Genomic DNA, 16054 nt, shown 5'->3' with positions numbered 1-16054 from the left:
TATCACATTTTTCCCATTTGCCAGCCTCATGCAAAGAGAGCCCGTCACGAGTTCCCCCTGGAAGAAGAATACAGGTCAGCATTGCAAGCAGCAACAGGGGCCTTGGAGGCTACTGAGTTATTAATCCACAAATCTCCTGCTCCAGACTGGCTCCTGATGGAATTGGAGGCACTCCAAGAAAGGACTGAGAAGATAAAATGTCTTGTGCTCCAGGGTGAAACGTGAATGGACCCGATCACTAGAATTGGGTATGATTTTTGTTGCCCTGCAGTATTTTTTGTAATGGATGTAATTATGTCTGTGTATCTTCACATAAAACAGCTTTTATAAAGTTGAATCTAGTTAAAATAGGCTTTATTGGACATTCAGAGAACAGGATTGTGGGGGATATTTCTCATTAAGAACTTTGGTACAACATAACATGTGGAACAGTCAGTAATCGCCCAGGTCCCAGCAGGGCCATTTACTCCAGATAGTACAACTGTAAACAAATAAATAAGCTGCCCAAGGAAACCTTAGCAATTTTGTCATTTATATACTTTATAGCTAAAATTTTTTCAGTAAGTTGTATTTCACAATAGACCTTACTCTTCTGACTGTTAAAGAAATGGCACAAAGTTAAGCTAATCAGCTTGAATTTTTGTATTTATTTTCTCTACTTCTGGAATTGTCCTGGAAAAAAAGCAGTAAATCCAACCTTCCTGCAGCCACGTGGTCTTCGCAGACCCAGCCTCAGTCAAAGGCAGGCTCCACCAGGTCCCGCCCAGGGCCGGTGCCCGAGGGCTCGCGCTGCAATTGGCACAGACTGGAAAAGAAGCTCCTGGCATGGGAAAAACAGGATGCCTTGGGGTTTTCTTGTCTGTAGAGCCTGCTTTTGAGGTATTAGTTTGATATTTTTTTTTAAAAGGAATCCTTTTTCCTAAGATTTCATTCACACCCGTTGTCACCAGGTGCTGTCTTCCCAGCTGAGCTCCCCTTCTTCTCCCCAGCCTCCAGCCTCGCCCTGCAACAAGACAAAGGGCGAGCTCAACAAATCGTCACAGCCAGGAATTTTTTAAAAGGGAACAAACACTTTCTTTTTTGATGCCAGAGTACATATCTTGGTGCTAATAAGTAAAATAACTGGAAGCTGAAGAATAAGATTACTGTGGTTCCAGTATTATGAAACTATAGTAACAAACTCACTTTACAAGAACTGCATAATCCAGTAATTATTTCATTCTATTGGCACCATATTCTTGGTTTAAATAAAAAAGTTCTTTAATGTAACAAGTGATCTTTTACACACTTAACTTTCCTTCCCCAGAAAAATGTAGTGATGCTTGGGACTGTTTTATAGGAACTGAACTTGTTTTGTGCTTGACTGGATCATTTTAACCCATTGAGTACATTAATTAGTCTTTTCCTGGCTGGGAAAACAGCATGCTGTGTGTTCTAACTAGTACCTGGGGGAAATCCATATGCTAACAGCACAATTTAATAATCCTCACCTCAGTCATTTCTGCTGCAGCAAATTTTGAAGAGAACTGCATCATTGGTGAGATGTCATCCTTGTTGGGAACCATCATTTCTGTCCTCAGTTCAGGTAAAATAATAATAGCAGCTGAAGGCTTAATTTCTGGGATCATGTCAGCAAACCAGTCCAACTCAGGGTCTTGTACTGGCTTCTTTCTTACTTGAATGGTAAACTCCTCTCCTAAACCAAGTTCTGACGGCGCTTTAAGGTGCCTTTCTTGTGACAACACTTTTGTAGGCTTGGTTTGGTCTGGGTTATCCCCGCTTTGTGCAAGATTAGTCTTTTGGGGTGGGCTTGATTTCAAAGCCTGGGACTCTTGGGTGAGTGGAAGCAGAGCAGGAACAGCCGTTTGCTCCCCTGAGGTAACAGGTCTTGCAGCAGTGATTCCATCTCCTGGGTTTATTTTACCATCTAAACCGCTGGACTCAAAGTCGTCCCAAGTCTCCTCCTCTGCAGTCTGGTGAGAGAGTGGGGGGTTGGCAGTATCGTGGGGTTCTGTCGGCCAAACCTTTAAGCTGACAGTTTTGTTTTCAGGCTCTTCAGGCTCACTCCAGTCAGGCCATTCCTCAGACCTTTTAGAGCTTAATGGGAAGTGTTTGCTATCTCCTGAGGTATTTTTCACATCTGAGATTCCATTCATGGGAAATTTAATAGGATGAGAAAATTGATCTCCTGTGGGGATAACACACAAGAATTATTCTCAAGAAATGTATTTAGAAGGAGGTTAACACTAAGGCAACATACAGGTCTAACTTCTTCGAAATATCCAGGTACTCTAAACTACAGAGATCCCAGTTAACAAAGGTGTGATGTAAATCTTCCAAATATTTAAAATTGTGATCGATGGAAGTCTATCAAGCAGCAACTAACTGGAGTGTCCAATCCTTTACATAACTACCTACAAACAAATACAGGGATGTTCACTTCAAGGTGTTAATTATGCATGCCCTGAATGTGTGTGCTCAAATCAGTTTGCCTGAGCCAACACATCATTGTTTCCCTAAGTGCAGTCAGGGCACTGGAAAGTCTTGTGCTACTAACACCTGCCAGAACTATTAGTGACCTTTTTTTTTTTTTTTTTACAAGAGGCTGATTAAAGCACTGAAAGTCCCAAAGCAAAGTATCGGATATGGAAAGGAATTCAAGTAATGTCAGCTTGCTCTTCTCACCAGTTATGAAGGGAAAAATAAACCCTCTAGCCCAGAGAAAGGTGGTGAGACCCAAGCAGACTACATGGTTATTTGTAAGTCAGTCTATATTTCTGAAATGCCTTTAATTTTCAAAATTAAACATTACTCAGGAACACATTTATCCAAACAGTTTAAAAGCTAAATAAATGTAGTAATTCTACCTGTGCGTAAGAGAGTACTGTAGCAATCTCGCTCTATGTGCTTCTCACTGTTGATGGGCATGTTGCCAGAAGAGAAACACTGAGGGAATAAGCTAGAGGAGAGGCTCTCTGAACCAGGCAGGGTCTGACCGTGCTGGCTGCAGATGGTGCGCAAGAGATAGTCTGGAGATACAGTAATGAAAGGGACGGTAAGTTGCTTCTTGCTCTGTCACATGGTAGGTGAGCAGTGGTGAAGGGCTATGGCTTATTTAGCACAGATAAAAGATTTATAAGTTTCAGGGAGGGAGCCTCTCCACGTGTTTGAAAAAACTGATTCTGGTATGTGGCACCTCTGAGATGTTTAAGCACAAGCTGGGTGGCCACATGGTGGTGATGGAGTGGGGGTTGGCATTAGGTGAGAGGCTGGATTTAGATGCACCTAAAGGACAATTGGTTATAAAAGTTAAAAGCCTTCTAAAGCAATGAGTCATAGGAATATAAGCACACCAATCTGAATGTACTTAAAGCCACAGACTATATACTTGTAAGTCCATAAAATTTACCTTTTTAACTTCCAACTGAGAAAGAAATAGTTCTAATAAATGCTGTCTTCAGTTTACCAGAAAGTTCATAATCGAGTGGGCAATGATGAAAAGAATACTTCCTCAACTCAGGAGGTAGCCTAGGTGAAGTGCTCACCCTTATTGCTTATTTACCTTTGTTACTGTTCTCCATGAAGAAAAAGGATACCTTTTCTTCCCTAGTGTGCCCTTTTCTAAATTGTCTTTTCCAACTCTCCCTGCAGGCAGACTTACTTTCCTTAGTCACACTTTTCACAAACCTCAATATTAGCCCTTAAGTCTGACCATGCAAACGAACAAAGAAGCACCACTCTTGATTAGAAACTTGGGTTATGGACTCGGCCAGAGCTCACTAGCCATCTTCTGTCATGAGCCTGGCTTGGAAAGTCAGTGGGGGAGACCCTGATCTGTGCTCTTGGAAAATCTGTTTTTAATAAAAATAGCATCTGATGCTTTTTTGGTTTCTTGTTAAGACCAGAGTAATTCAGATGGACCATATATAAATTACCTAGAATTCCATCCAATAAATCAGATGTTTGGACATACAAAGCTGTCCCCTAGACTCTTAAACTATATACTGTCTCCCCTACAAGAAAATAAAAATTCCTGATGTGGAATACAAATCTCATTTTTTGTATTCTACTGAAAGAAAAATTGGTTAAGATGAGGTGGCGATTTCTCCATAACCCTCCTCTCTTCAAAAGCTCCTTGGAGCCACATGGACACTAGTGGCATTTGGACTCCTCAAAACTCTAGGAAGCTAGATCTGCTTTCAAAATTATCTTGGCATTAAAATTAGAGACAACTGATTTTCTAATAAACTCTTCTCCTGCTATTCAGAATTATACAAAGAAAAAGCTGGAGTGACAGTGATAAAAATTCTTATTGACTATTATAGCTGACAAAGTATGACCATAACCAGGAATTATTGCTGCTTTCCATGGAACATCCAATGGGAACACCAAAATAAGTATTTCTTGAAATACCTAACAGCTTTTCATCTAATAGGCCAACAAAAATCAAAGAACTTAAATATCTAGTTTAAGAATTAGTCTTTTTTTTGAAAACTCACATTATTTTCTTTGACCCAATAAGTCCACTTCTGGAACTTTAGCCTCTATCAATAAAATCTGAACTACATAAGGATATATGCAAGGCTACTGCAGCACTGTAGTGGCTCTCAAGAGGGAGATCACAGAATGAATTACATTCTACGACATAAGGCAGCTGTCAAAAAAGGTGAGCTCGGTTTTAGGCACTGACCTGGGGACAGGACCCTGACAAGCTGCTACAGGAAAAAGCAAGTTGTAGCACTGTGCACAGTATTTTCTCACCATTTAAAGAAAAATTCCTCTGTGTGTGTGTGTAAATATACACCCTTGTGTCTTTCTGTGGGTTTAAAAAAGGGATGAAAGGATTCCCACTAAAGTTATTAAAACTGGTAACTCACACCCCCTGGAATGAGGGGGGGGCATTTTTTTCTATATCATTTGACTGAGTATGGCCCACTGGTATTACTTGTACAATACCAAATAACAACAATGCTTAGAATACAGAGCTATACGTTTTCACCATTCTTACCTTCTGGGGAAAGGTCAATAGTTTTAGTGAAACTTGGAGCAGTGCGTTTGAAGATCTTGGTTCTTTCTCCTCCCACAACCACTTCTGGTCCAAGTAGGGAGACCAGCACGGCCAGGCTGTGAAGAGTGATCGCCACGATGGAATCACTGGTATCGCGCAGGCCCAGTAACACCTAGGAGCAAATCAGGTGGTGAAACCACCACACTGCTTGTCTTTTCTACCCTGTAAAGCAGCAGCTGCTGCCATTAGACTGTGCTTGCTTAGATAAACTTCATTTTTTAGATTTGTGTCCTGTGTCCTATGCCAGTGGATCTCAAACTATTGTCAAAGGCCAATGTTTTCCTTCCCTCATCATCACAGAAAGATTAAGACAAATTAAAAGAATACATACATGGGAAATACAAAATTCCTCTGCTGAACTGCTATAAAAGCTTTCAGTGTAAACTCCCTGTCTGCGCTCCCGCCCACGCTCTAGGTCCCAATGTCACCTGCCCAGTCCTGCCCTCTTAGGACTACACACCCACCAGGACAGGACTTTGGGAATGTGCTTTATATCGGTTGCATGTAACACCTGCCCCAAACTGAGTCAACTATGAGCTTTTATCCAGTAATAACTGGAATTTGGAGACACTGGTTCTCTGGTTTGCTTACATTCAGGATAGTAAATTTGGAAGCTGTGGACAACCTTGTGTGCCCACGTGCAGACCAAACAATGAAAGCTGGTTCAAAAATGGAACAGGTGCAGAGAGGAAAGGGCTGCGTGGCCATGAGTCCCTTTTACAGACATCATCTTGCTTTAGTTCATTTAAGTGGGTTTCAGTTACTTATCAATGAAAGAAATTCAAGACAGTTACTTGCAGGAATCAGTGGCGATTTGCTCTGAATTGGCAAAGATGTGAAACATCATCTGCATGAGCCAGATGTGAGGGGGGACAGCAGGGCACCCAGGTGTCAATCCCAGGCTCTAGTCCCAGCCCTGCTAGGACTTCTCATTTCAACTAAGGAATCTTTTTATTTTTCTTATCCCGTTTCCTCATTTACCCAAGATCAAAGTTTCCAGCAGGATTTGATAATTTATCAGTTCCAGCGCTGGCAAATCAGGCATTTTCAAAACAAAGATGTGTAAGTAAACTGAAGCAAATTCCTGTGTGTGATTCAAATTCTGCCGCCTCCAAGCCAGAAACCCCAGTGTCACCCTCAAACCACTGCCATCTAGTGAGAAACTGAGTCCCATCTCTTCCTCTCTACCGCCCTCTCCCATAACCACGGCCACATTTCCCCCAGGCTCGTCATCTCTTAGCTGCAGTCTTCTAACAGAATCTTAAATGATCTCCCTCCCTACCGTCCATTTGCCCTGCTGCTAAGTAAACGTTCTAGCACATGAAAATTCAAGTTTTTCCTCCAGGGGAAATCATGCCAAAGAGCTTTCAAGGCCTTTCACATGGTTCTAATAATTTTTTGACCTCAGCTCAATGCCAATTGAGACCTCTGATGACAGCTATTTCAGAGAGGGCTTTGTATCCTTCTGTATTTTCAGACACAACTACATACCGAGTCTCACTGCTCACATGTACAGAGTGCTGAACTAGTGAGGCTGCAGTCCTCCCAAGTGATCTGTCCCGCAGTGAACCTGGCTGACTGACTAACCAAGAGAATGTGACAGAAGTGATGCTGTCAGTTCCCAACTCTCAGAAGGCTGCCCTGGCACTTCCAGGAGCCCTGTGAGAAGGCGACCTTCTCAGCTAGAGAAATCATGGCGGGATGTCACTCAGGGGCTCCTAGGCCCTGAGCATGGAGGAAGAGGCCCACTATCCCCATGTTGCAGCTATGCCCAACCTTTTGGGCACCCCCTCCAAGGACGTGTCAGCCCTGGGGGGGTCCCAGTTGTGTGCTGCCTCATCTGACACCATGCTGAGCCCAGCTGATCCAAACCATGATGAGAATTAACAAAATGTTTGCTGTTTCACCCTCGGTGTTGGGGTGGTTACACTCAACAGATAACAAAACATCTACCTTTTCCACCTTTGGCTCCTTGAAAACAGAGAGTGTGTTACCTCCCTCTGCCCCAATAACTATATATAAGACCTGGCATAAAACCAGGCCCTACAGTCCTTTCATAGGAAAGCCAGCTGTTTGAAAGATACCATGTGACTGACAAGAGCTTTTATACTCTTGTACTGAGTCGAAGATTGGGCCCTAAATCCAATGACTAGTGATCTTACAGACAGACACGGGGGAAAAGGCCATGAGACAACAGATTTTAGTTGCACAGCTACAGCCAATAAATGCTCAGGCGTGCTGGAGCTACCTCCTCAGTGCCTTCAGCGGTCCTGTTGACACCGAGAGTTGGGACTTTTCCCAAAGTTTTAAGTCTCACTAGCCTGTGGTCATTTGTTACACCAGCCACAGGAAAAAAATACAAACCTGAAGCTCTCGGGTGGCAAACCCTAACAGAACTCCCTCTGATGGCTAATAAACAGGCTGAAAAACCATTATCTGTGAATAAGTATACGTTCTTCTAAGTTTATAGTAATTATGGACCCTCACAGTTTATGGTGCACATATGGAAAACATCCCACGAATGACTTTTGTTCTTTCCCCCAAGTACTTAAACGGAATGATACTTTTCTCAAGTTAAGACCAAATACGTCCGTTTGATTGCTCTGTGTGTAAGGAATTAGAAATGCAATTTCAACTCAGCCCGTTGCATTCCAGCGGGCTTTTAGACCAAACTGCTGCTTCCACGGTTTCTAAGGTCGTGCCTGAATGGCCCCCAATCTGCCCACCCTCCCTTTGGCCCCCTCTCCTTGCGCCTGCCTTTGCCCGGCCCGTTGTCTCTGACCTGAGGCAAGATGACTTTCTTCAGCTGCTCCTGCGAGAAGTGGCCCACGTAGGCCTCCAGGTGGGACAGCAGCACCATCCGCACGTGCTCCTCGTGGACCTCGAACAGCTGCAGCAGCACGGGGATCACCCGCGACTGGAACAGGGCTGGTGAGAGCAGGCAAGGGGTGTCTCCCTGTGCATTGTCTACCCCCCAGATCAGAGGTGGTTACAGATGGAAAAACAGATGGATGTTTCAGTGAAAGGAGCACTCGTAACATGTAGACGTCCTCTTCTAAAGTCTTAAGACCCAAACAAAATTTGTTGACCCCAAATCACTGAAGACTTAATTACACTTAGCACACTCCACCTTGTAGAAGGGTTTCTGAAATACTACATCATACTTAAAGTACTACAAAGAAAGCATGTATTTTAATAGACTCCTGAGTGAATAACTCTTATGCGTTAAAGTTTAATCAGTAAGGAACTTCATATACTAGGTTTACTGCAAGGCCAGGCGATGTTAAACTCTACCACAGAACTTGGAGCTGGAGAAGCCTCTCCACCTAGCAGTCAGGGGAGAGCTTATCACACAGGGACCCGTTTCAGATCATTTGGGAACTTGAGGAATAGAGAGAGGACCCTGCCCTGGCTCTGCCAAACCAGTGGCGAGGCCTCCGGGCACACTTTAAAGCTCCCTAAGTGGCTCAGAGGCGCACTCCAACGTAAGATCTACTGAGTAACGGGATGGAGGAGTGATAAAGGCAAATCCATGGCTCAGGAATAACAGCAAAATACAGACAGAAGGACATCCTACACTGTAAACAGTACCTGTGTAACACTGCTATGTTGGTTTGAGATCTTTTCAGAAAATAAATTCTTGAAAGCACAAGTCTATGGAACTCAAAATTCCACAAGATTATGTTAGTGCTCTATGCCCTAGCCTGATGTGTTCCCCTCTGTCGTTCTATAAAGTTGCAAGGCAAGAACCTCATTTCACATTCAGGGAAAGAAACTGAAGCTCCAAGTAAAATGATCTGTGCTTTTTGATCTTTCCAGGGCAAACAAAACAAATGGATCACCTTTGGGAAGTCAGGAGGCACAGGCCTAAATGATTCACTGCAGATGCATGAGTTTCCTGAAGATGTGCTCTTAGCTCAATTCTGCACATGCATTTCAGAGTCTAGTCTCCTGTGTGTATGTTAATAAGACTCAATTGCAAATCTGACTCCCCAGAAGATGCTCCATATTTATCCTGTGGGCTTTGGTACCCAGGTTTGAGTCGAAGTTATACCAGTTATGGCTCCATTTTTAGAACCATACATTAACCTCATTGTACAATAATCTCACTCTTCAAATATGGACTAATAATCCCCAAATTCCTTGAAAAAAATTCACCTTTTTTGGGGCCAAGCAGATGAGGAAGAAAGCTCTTAACAGCTACTGGCTCTGCAAACACCAACTGATTAAGCAGAAGGGGCACTAACCGTGACGCTATCAATTCCTCTGATAAGCAGCTGACTCTGTCCAGCAGAAACCTGAGGGCAAAAAGGAGCGCCTGAGACACTGGTGACACACGATCAACTCACTGCTAGGGTTCAGACCCATATGACCTCTGCCACTTCCACCAAAGATTTGCATTTAGAAATGTAGCTAGGAATGGGACAGGTTGATGCCTTGGTGTTGAAGCAACAAGCAGAAGGCGGAGGCAAGGCCCGCTCATCAGCAGGCAGACGACCTCCAGGCCACACTAGGAAAAACTTCCGACACATGTCCCCTTAGAGCAAACATGTCCTCCTTTTCCCCTAATAAGTCAGAGGCTTTCTCGTCTTCAAGGGAACCTTCCCAAATTGAAAACACAGCATATTACATTCTCTAAAGTTTCCACAGTAAATAAAATACAGGCTTTTGTTATTAAATGTGTTGAAATAATACATGTAAAAACAGATTAGATATTAATAGTGATATCTAGTAATAGTAGTAATATTTATAGTAATAATACCCCACTCACTGTACATTCACCCTCAGCAGATAGTCTTGCCTCCTGATTTCTAGGAAACGGGCCAGGACATGCATTGTCTCCTTCAGGCCCTGAGGCCACTAGCGACAAAGTGGTCTACATCTATTCTCATGCCTACCTCCCTTCCCAGCACCACGATTTTGCGGGCCTCTTATTTAACCTCCACCTTCCTGTGTTCTCGGGTGCCCAGCAAGCTCTATCACTGTTTTTAATCTGTTATTTTTGCTTCAGCAGAACTGTCTATCCCAGAGTTTTGTAGAGCGCCTGACCTTTAAGAAATGCTCAATAAATGTGATTAGAGAAACCAAATGTCTGACCTGAATAACTGAAGTGGTTACATGGACTTAGTCCAATTCACTGAATTTTAAGGTGCAATGCTAACTTTCTGAACTTACTTGAAGAATTCAGTTTTTTCCTCTTCACTCTTCAATGTTAAACTTTTCAAGAAATTCACCACTTCTAGGAAATCATTCCTACATGCCAAAAAGGTTAAAAAACAGAAACAAAAAACCGCAGGATAAGATTAGAAAAGGCATGTTAAATATGCAAGTGTCCCAGTCATGTTGTTATGTTCAGCAGGGGCATTCCCCTATGCCAGTCAGAACACTCCATGAGTAAGCAGGCATATAAGGAAATACTATGGAAAAAGTCCACAGAGAAGTACTATTTTAAGGTTATCAGAGATCTGTGAAAAGTATATACACTTATTAAACACATGCATATACTTGCTAACACACTTTGTGGTTTTAATCATCATCACCCAAACTGTTCACTATAATAGGATGTGGTTAAATAAAATAAACTCAGAGCCTCCTAGCAGACAGGTGCCCCAGCCTGGCTTTGCAGGGTCTTACTCTATATCAGCAACCCCTACAGTAAGCACTCCTGACTCTAGGCCCAGCCATCAGCTCCTCAGGAGCAGACAAAAGTCCGAATTGGGGTTTTGCAGGACATAGTTTTTCACCTTGGGCCCCCAGCCACACTGGGAAGTGCATCCCACTCGGCACTTAGGCGCCAGTGCCTCCCAGTAGACAGGTGCCCCAGCCTGGGCCTCACACAACGTTGCTCTACATCAGGGACTCTAGGCAACCCCTGGGTAAAACACCCCTGACTCCAGGCTTAGCCATCAGCTCCTCAGGAGCAGGCAGAAGCCCCACTTGTGGCTTTGTAGGACCTAGCTTTACACCTCTCGCCCCTAGCTGCAAGGGGAAGTGTACCCCCTTAAGTGCTCAGCTGCATACAGCCTCCTCCTTTATCAGAGATCTTCAGCAACCCTCTGCCCTCCTGGCCATCAGAAACAGGCCTAAGCCTCCACTCCTGGGTGAAGTAAGGTCCCAGCAACTCAGCCTCTAAATCCAGCCATCCCCCGAACCACCAGAACAAGGCCTGGAAGTACTTCCGGGAAGGGTGGTCTAGGACCACCCTGCATCCTACAAGGCCTCAGTAGCTGTGTCCACTATTATGTAAGCACCCAGAGTAGTGGGGGGAGAAAGACTCACACACAACAAAAGCCTCAACTACAACAGAGCAAACCCAAAGCAAACAACAGGGAGAAGGAAAAACATAAATGATCAAGCAAGCCCTCAGATAATGATATATTATGGAGCAAAAAATTAATCTCCAGAACTCTACAACTCTGACATGGAAGAATTCTTCCTGTCAGATGAAGAATTCAAAATTGCCATAATGAAGATAGTAAACAAACTTCAACAACATAAACAACGTAGAAAGAGATATATGAGAAGAGCAAAGAAGGAAAGGAATGCTATGAGTGGGCCTCCCTGGTGGCACAAGGGGTTAAGTCTCAGCACTAAGAAGCTATCAGCAGCCACTATAGCACAAGTTCGATCCCCAGCCAGGGAGCTACTCACATGACACAGCAGAACTCTCCTGTCTCACCTGCTGCTCCCCTCGGCAGATCCGTCTGTTCTACTCCCCACTCTGTCTCTGGGAAATCCTCTTACCCCCTCCCCCCACCACCTCTGGCCTACAACACAGTTCTATGCATAAATAAATTGTAAATCTTAATAAAAGCTATGAAAAACATTATCAACAAACAGAAGATCAAGATTGAACCTAAAATAAGAAAATAAAGGAACTGCAGGATATAAAAATATCAATGGAGGAAATAAAAACTGGGAAAAGTCATGGAAACAGAATAAATGATATGGAAGAATGAATCAATATTCTTGAAAATACAGATAAGAAAAGAAGCAAGAAAGAAAAGGAGAGAGATACAAAGGAAAAAGAATGAAGAAACTAAGAATTATCTGACACCATAAGGGAAGGAACTATAAGGGTCATAGGTATCCCAGATAGAAAAGAAAGAGACAAGGGAGCTGAAAAGCTATTTGAGGACATCACTGACCCATAAGTGAAGGAAATGAAACACATACAGGAAGCTAGAAAGACACTAAACTATCAAATAACATGAAAACTGCAAGACACAGTAGTAAAGCTTCTAAGAGTCCAAGACCAAAAATAAAATAAAATAAAATAAAATAAAATGAAGCCAGTAACAGGAAAGTAACAGATAACCAAAGGAAAATTGATTAGGCTAACATCAGGCTTCTCTGAAGAAACACTAACGCATGAAGAGAATGGAGTGACATATTCAAAAAACTACAAGACAAAGATGCCAGCCAAGAATATCCTGCAAATCTCTCCTTCCAATCTGAGTAAAAAATAAGGACCTTTTCAGATAAACAAAATCTTTAGGAAGTTGCTACTACTAACCCCCACTCCGAGAAATATAAGGAGTCTCAGGATCTAAATCAACAGAGGAATGAACAGGAAACTCAACAAGGAGTTAAATAAAACCACAAAATAATAAACTAAATGGAAGTAACAGACTTATATGTGTCAATAACCACTCTAAATTTTAATGGACTAAACTCACCAATAAAAAGGCACAAAGCAATATTCTGGATTACAGAACAGAATCCAAACTCTGCTGCCTCCAGGAAGCACAAGTTTTAAAAATAAACACAGACTGAAAGTAAAGGACTGGAAAACAATTGACAAGCAAATGACCCCCCTAAAGAAGGCAGCGATAGCCATACTTTCATCAGATAAAATAGACTTCAAGCTAAAAAAATAAAAAAGGTGAGGAGACACAGATGGACACTTTATAACAATCACAGGGACAATACACTGGGAAGACATTAACACTCATTAATATATACTCAAATGAGGGAGCACCAAATATATTAGACAATTACCATCATCTCTGAAAACAGACATTGGAGACAATACATGCGGCAGAGACTTCAACAGCCCACACTCACCAACAGACAAATCAATGAGTCAGAAATAAACATGGACACAATAGCCCTAAACAAAGATCTAGACCACAAGGGCCTAGCAGATATCTATAGGAAACTGCACATGGATAATTTTCCTGGATCAATCACATACTGGGTCACCAAAAAAAAAAAAAAAAAAAAAAAAATCAACAATTACATGAAGATTGAAATTATACCAAGTATCTTCTGTGACCTTAAAGGTATCAAACTAGAAATCAACTACAATAAGAAAGCAAGGAGATCCCCCATTACATGGAGACTGAACAATACGCTATTGAAAGACTACTAGGTTGGGCCTCCCCAGTGGCACAGCGGTTGAGTGCTGGGTTGCGAAGTTGCCTGCAGCCTCTGCAGCACCGGTTCGATCCCTGGCCACAGGGCAAGGGTCCCACATGGCGCGCAGACCTCTCCTGCTGCCCGCTGCTCCCCTCAGCAGTGTGCTTCGTCAGTCTGCCTGCTCTGCTCTCCCCTCTGGCTCTGGTGAATTCTTTCACCCTCCTGCGCTTCTAACTGTACCCAGTGCTTGTATAAATAAATAAATAAATCTTTAAAAAAGAAAAAAAAGACCACTGGGTTAATGAATAAAGAAATAAAAAAATACCTTGAGACAAATGATGAGAACTCTATCTTCCAGAACAAATGGGACACAGCAAAAGCAGTATTAAGAGGGGAGAAGTACATAGCAATACAGGCCAACATCAAGAAACAAGAAAGAGGGCCTCCCTGGTGGTGCATTGGGTGAGCGCAGTGCTGTGAGGTTGTCCGCAGCCTCTGCAGTGCAGGTTCAATTCCCAGCAGGCCAGGGAGATACCTACATGGCACAGCAGACCTCTCCTGTCTCACCCGCTACTCCCCTCAGCATTGTATTTCGTCAGTCTGCCTGTTCTGTTCCCCGCTCTGTCTCTGGTGAATCCTCTCACCCTCCCACGCATCTGGTCTGTACCAGATTCTTGCATAAATAAATAAATCTTAAAAAAATAAATAAAGGAAACAAGAAAGAATCCAAAGAAACAACTTACTGTCCCATCTCAAGGAACTAGAAAAGGGGGGGGGGACCAAAAGCCAGTAGGAGGAAATAAAAATTAAAGCAGAAATAAGTGAAATATAAATTTAAAAAGAATCCAAAAACTCAATGAAACCAAAAACTGGTTCTTAGAATAAACAAAATAGATAAATCCCTAGCCAGGCTTAAAAGAAAAAAGAGGGAGAAAACGCAAATAAATAGATCATAAATGAAAGAGAAGAAATTACAACAGACACAGCAGAAATCCAGATGATAATTAGAGGTAATTATGAACATTTATATGCAAACAAGTTCAACAAGCTAGATGAGAAGGACAAGTTCCTAGAATTATATAATTACCCAAAACTGAATAAAGAAGAAACAGAAAACTTGAAAACCAATTACAAGCAAGAAAATTGAAACAGTAATCAAAACCCTCTAAGAAAAACAAAATCCAGGACCAGATCGTTTCACAAACAAGTTCTACCGAACGGTCAAGGACGAACTAATGCCTACCCTGCAAAAAAGTTTTCAAAAAACTGAAAGAAGGCTTACTACCAAAAACATTTTATAAGCCCAACATCACACTAATACCAAAACCAAAGACAACACAAAAAAGAAACTACATACCAATCTCCCTAGTGAACACGAGTGATAAAATCTTTAATAAAGTCTTAGCAAATTGAATCCAACAATGCATTAAAAGGATCACACACTATGACCAAGTGGGATTTATTCCAGGGACACAAGGATGGTTCAACATCCAGAAATCAATTAACACAATTCATCACAACAAAAATAAAAAAACTATGTGATCATATCAATAGATGCCAAGAAAGCATTTGATAAAGTTCAACATCCATTATGATGAAGGCCCTTTAAAAAAACCTGGAATAAAAGGAATTTATCTTTACATAATACAAGCCATATATAACAAACTCACAGCTAACATCATTCTCAATGGTGGAAAACTGAAAACCTTTCCACTAAGATCTGGAACAAGCCAGGATGTCCACTCTCACCACAGCTCATCAATATAAAACTGTGAATCCTGGGTAGAGTAATTATGCACGAGAAAGACATAAAAAGAATCCAAATTGGGAAGAAGTAAAAAAAAATCATCATTTGCAGATGATATTATATAGAAAACCCGAAAAAATCCACAGAAAAACTAAAACAACAAACGAGTTGAGTCTAGTAGCAGGTTTCAAAATTAATACACAAAAACAATCACTCTGAAGAGGAAGAATTTAAGAAAATCATCCATTTACAACTGTACCAAAAAAAAAAAAATCAATATCTGGGAATAAACCTAACAAGGAGGTTAAATATCTATATAAGGAAAATTATAAAACTCTGTTGAAAGAAACAGAAGACACAAAGAAATGGAAAGACATTCCCTGCTGATTGGAAGAATTTATCAAAATGGCCGTTTGACCAAAAGAAATTTATAGATTCAATGCAATTCTAGTAAAAATTTCAATGGCATTCTTCAAAGAAATGAAACAAATATTGCTGAAATTCATATGGACAGTCAAAGGTCTCCAAGGAATAATGGTGGCCCAGACTTCAAACTATACTAAAAAGCCATAATAAACAGCATGGTACTGGAACAAAAACACACACACAGACCAATGGAATCAAATTGAAAGCTCAAAAATAAAATCACACATATACAGTCAACTAATCTGTGACCAAAGAGCAAAGAATATACATTGGAACAAGGAAAGCCTCTTTAACAAACGGTGCTGGTGTTAGGGGGACATAAAGTGAAAGGGGGGAATTGTTAGGGGGGAAAAGATGTCCTAAAGCTAATTCCATACGGGCTTTGTGGACTCCACCCCCACCCCAGGCCAAAGCCAAAGACACTGGGAACTCCAAATCCCATCACCACCAAA

General features: G+C 41.9%; 2 protein-coding genes across 9 annotated transcripts in view; one reads left to right on the top strand and one right to left on the bottom strand.

Annotated features, from left to right (window-relative positions):
• Positions 1–2150, top strand: part of FIRRM (FIGNL1 interacting regulator of recombination and mitosis) — a 47487-nt gene extending 45337 nt beyond the window's left edge. The window contains exon 24 of the mRNA XM_037506510.2: positions 25–2150. Within this exon, the coding sequence (XP_037362407.1) occupies positions 25–225 (201 nt within the window). The 3' untranslated portion in view covers positions 226–2150. The remainder of the gene's footprint in view (positions 1–24) is intronic.
• SCYL3 (SCY1 like pseudokinase 3) overlaps positions 158–16054 on the bottom strand; it is a 34123-nt gene continuing 18226 nt past the window's right edge. For 7 of the 8 annotated variants that reach the window (XM_037506518.2, XM_037506513.2, XM_037506515.2 and 4 more), the window contains exons 8-13: positions 10244–10321; positions 9227–9366; positions 7851–8035; positions 5009–5180; positions 1491–2188; positions 162–1003 (exon numbers count right to left, since the gene is read on the bottom strand). In XM_037506518.2, coding sequence (XP_037362415.1) covers positions 944–1003; positions 1491–2188; positions 5009–5180; positions 7851–8035; positions 9227–9366; positions 10244–10321 — 1333 coding nt within the window. In that variant the 3' untranslated portion in view covers positions 162–943. Of the gene's footprint in view, positions 1004–1490; positions 2189–2867; positions 3030–5008; positions 5181–7850; positions 8036–9226; positions 9367–10243; positions 10322–16054 lie in introns of all 8 variants that reach the window. The other variant, XM_037506519.2, reaches the window with a different exon arrangement.

The sequence above is a fragment of the Talpa occidentalis genome, unplaced genomic scaffold (genome assembly GCF_014898055.3).
Source record: "Talpa occidentalis isolate TD23 unplaced genomic scaffold, MPIMG_talOcc4v2.1 talOcc4.12, whole genome shotgun sequence".
NCBI lineage: Eukaryota > Metazoa > Chordata > Mammalia > Eulipotyphla > Talpidae > Talpa > Talpa occidentalis.
This window is presented reverse-complemented; position numbering and strand designations above follow the sequence as displayed.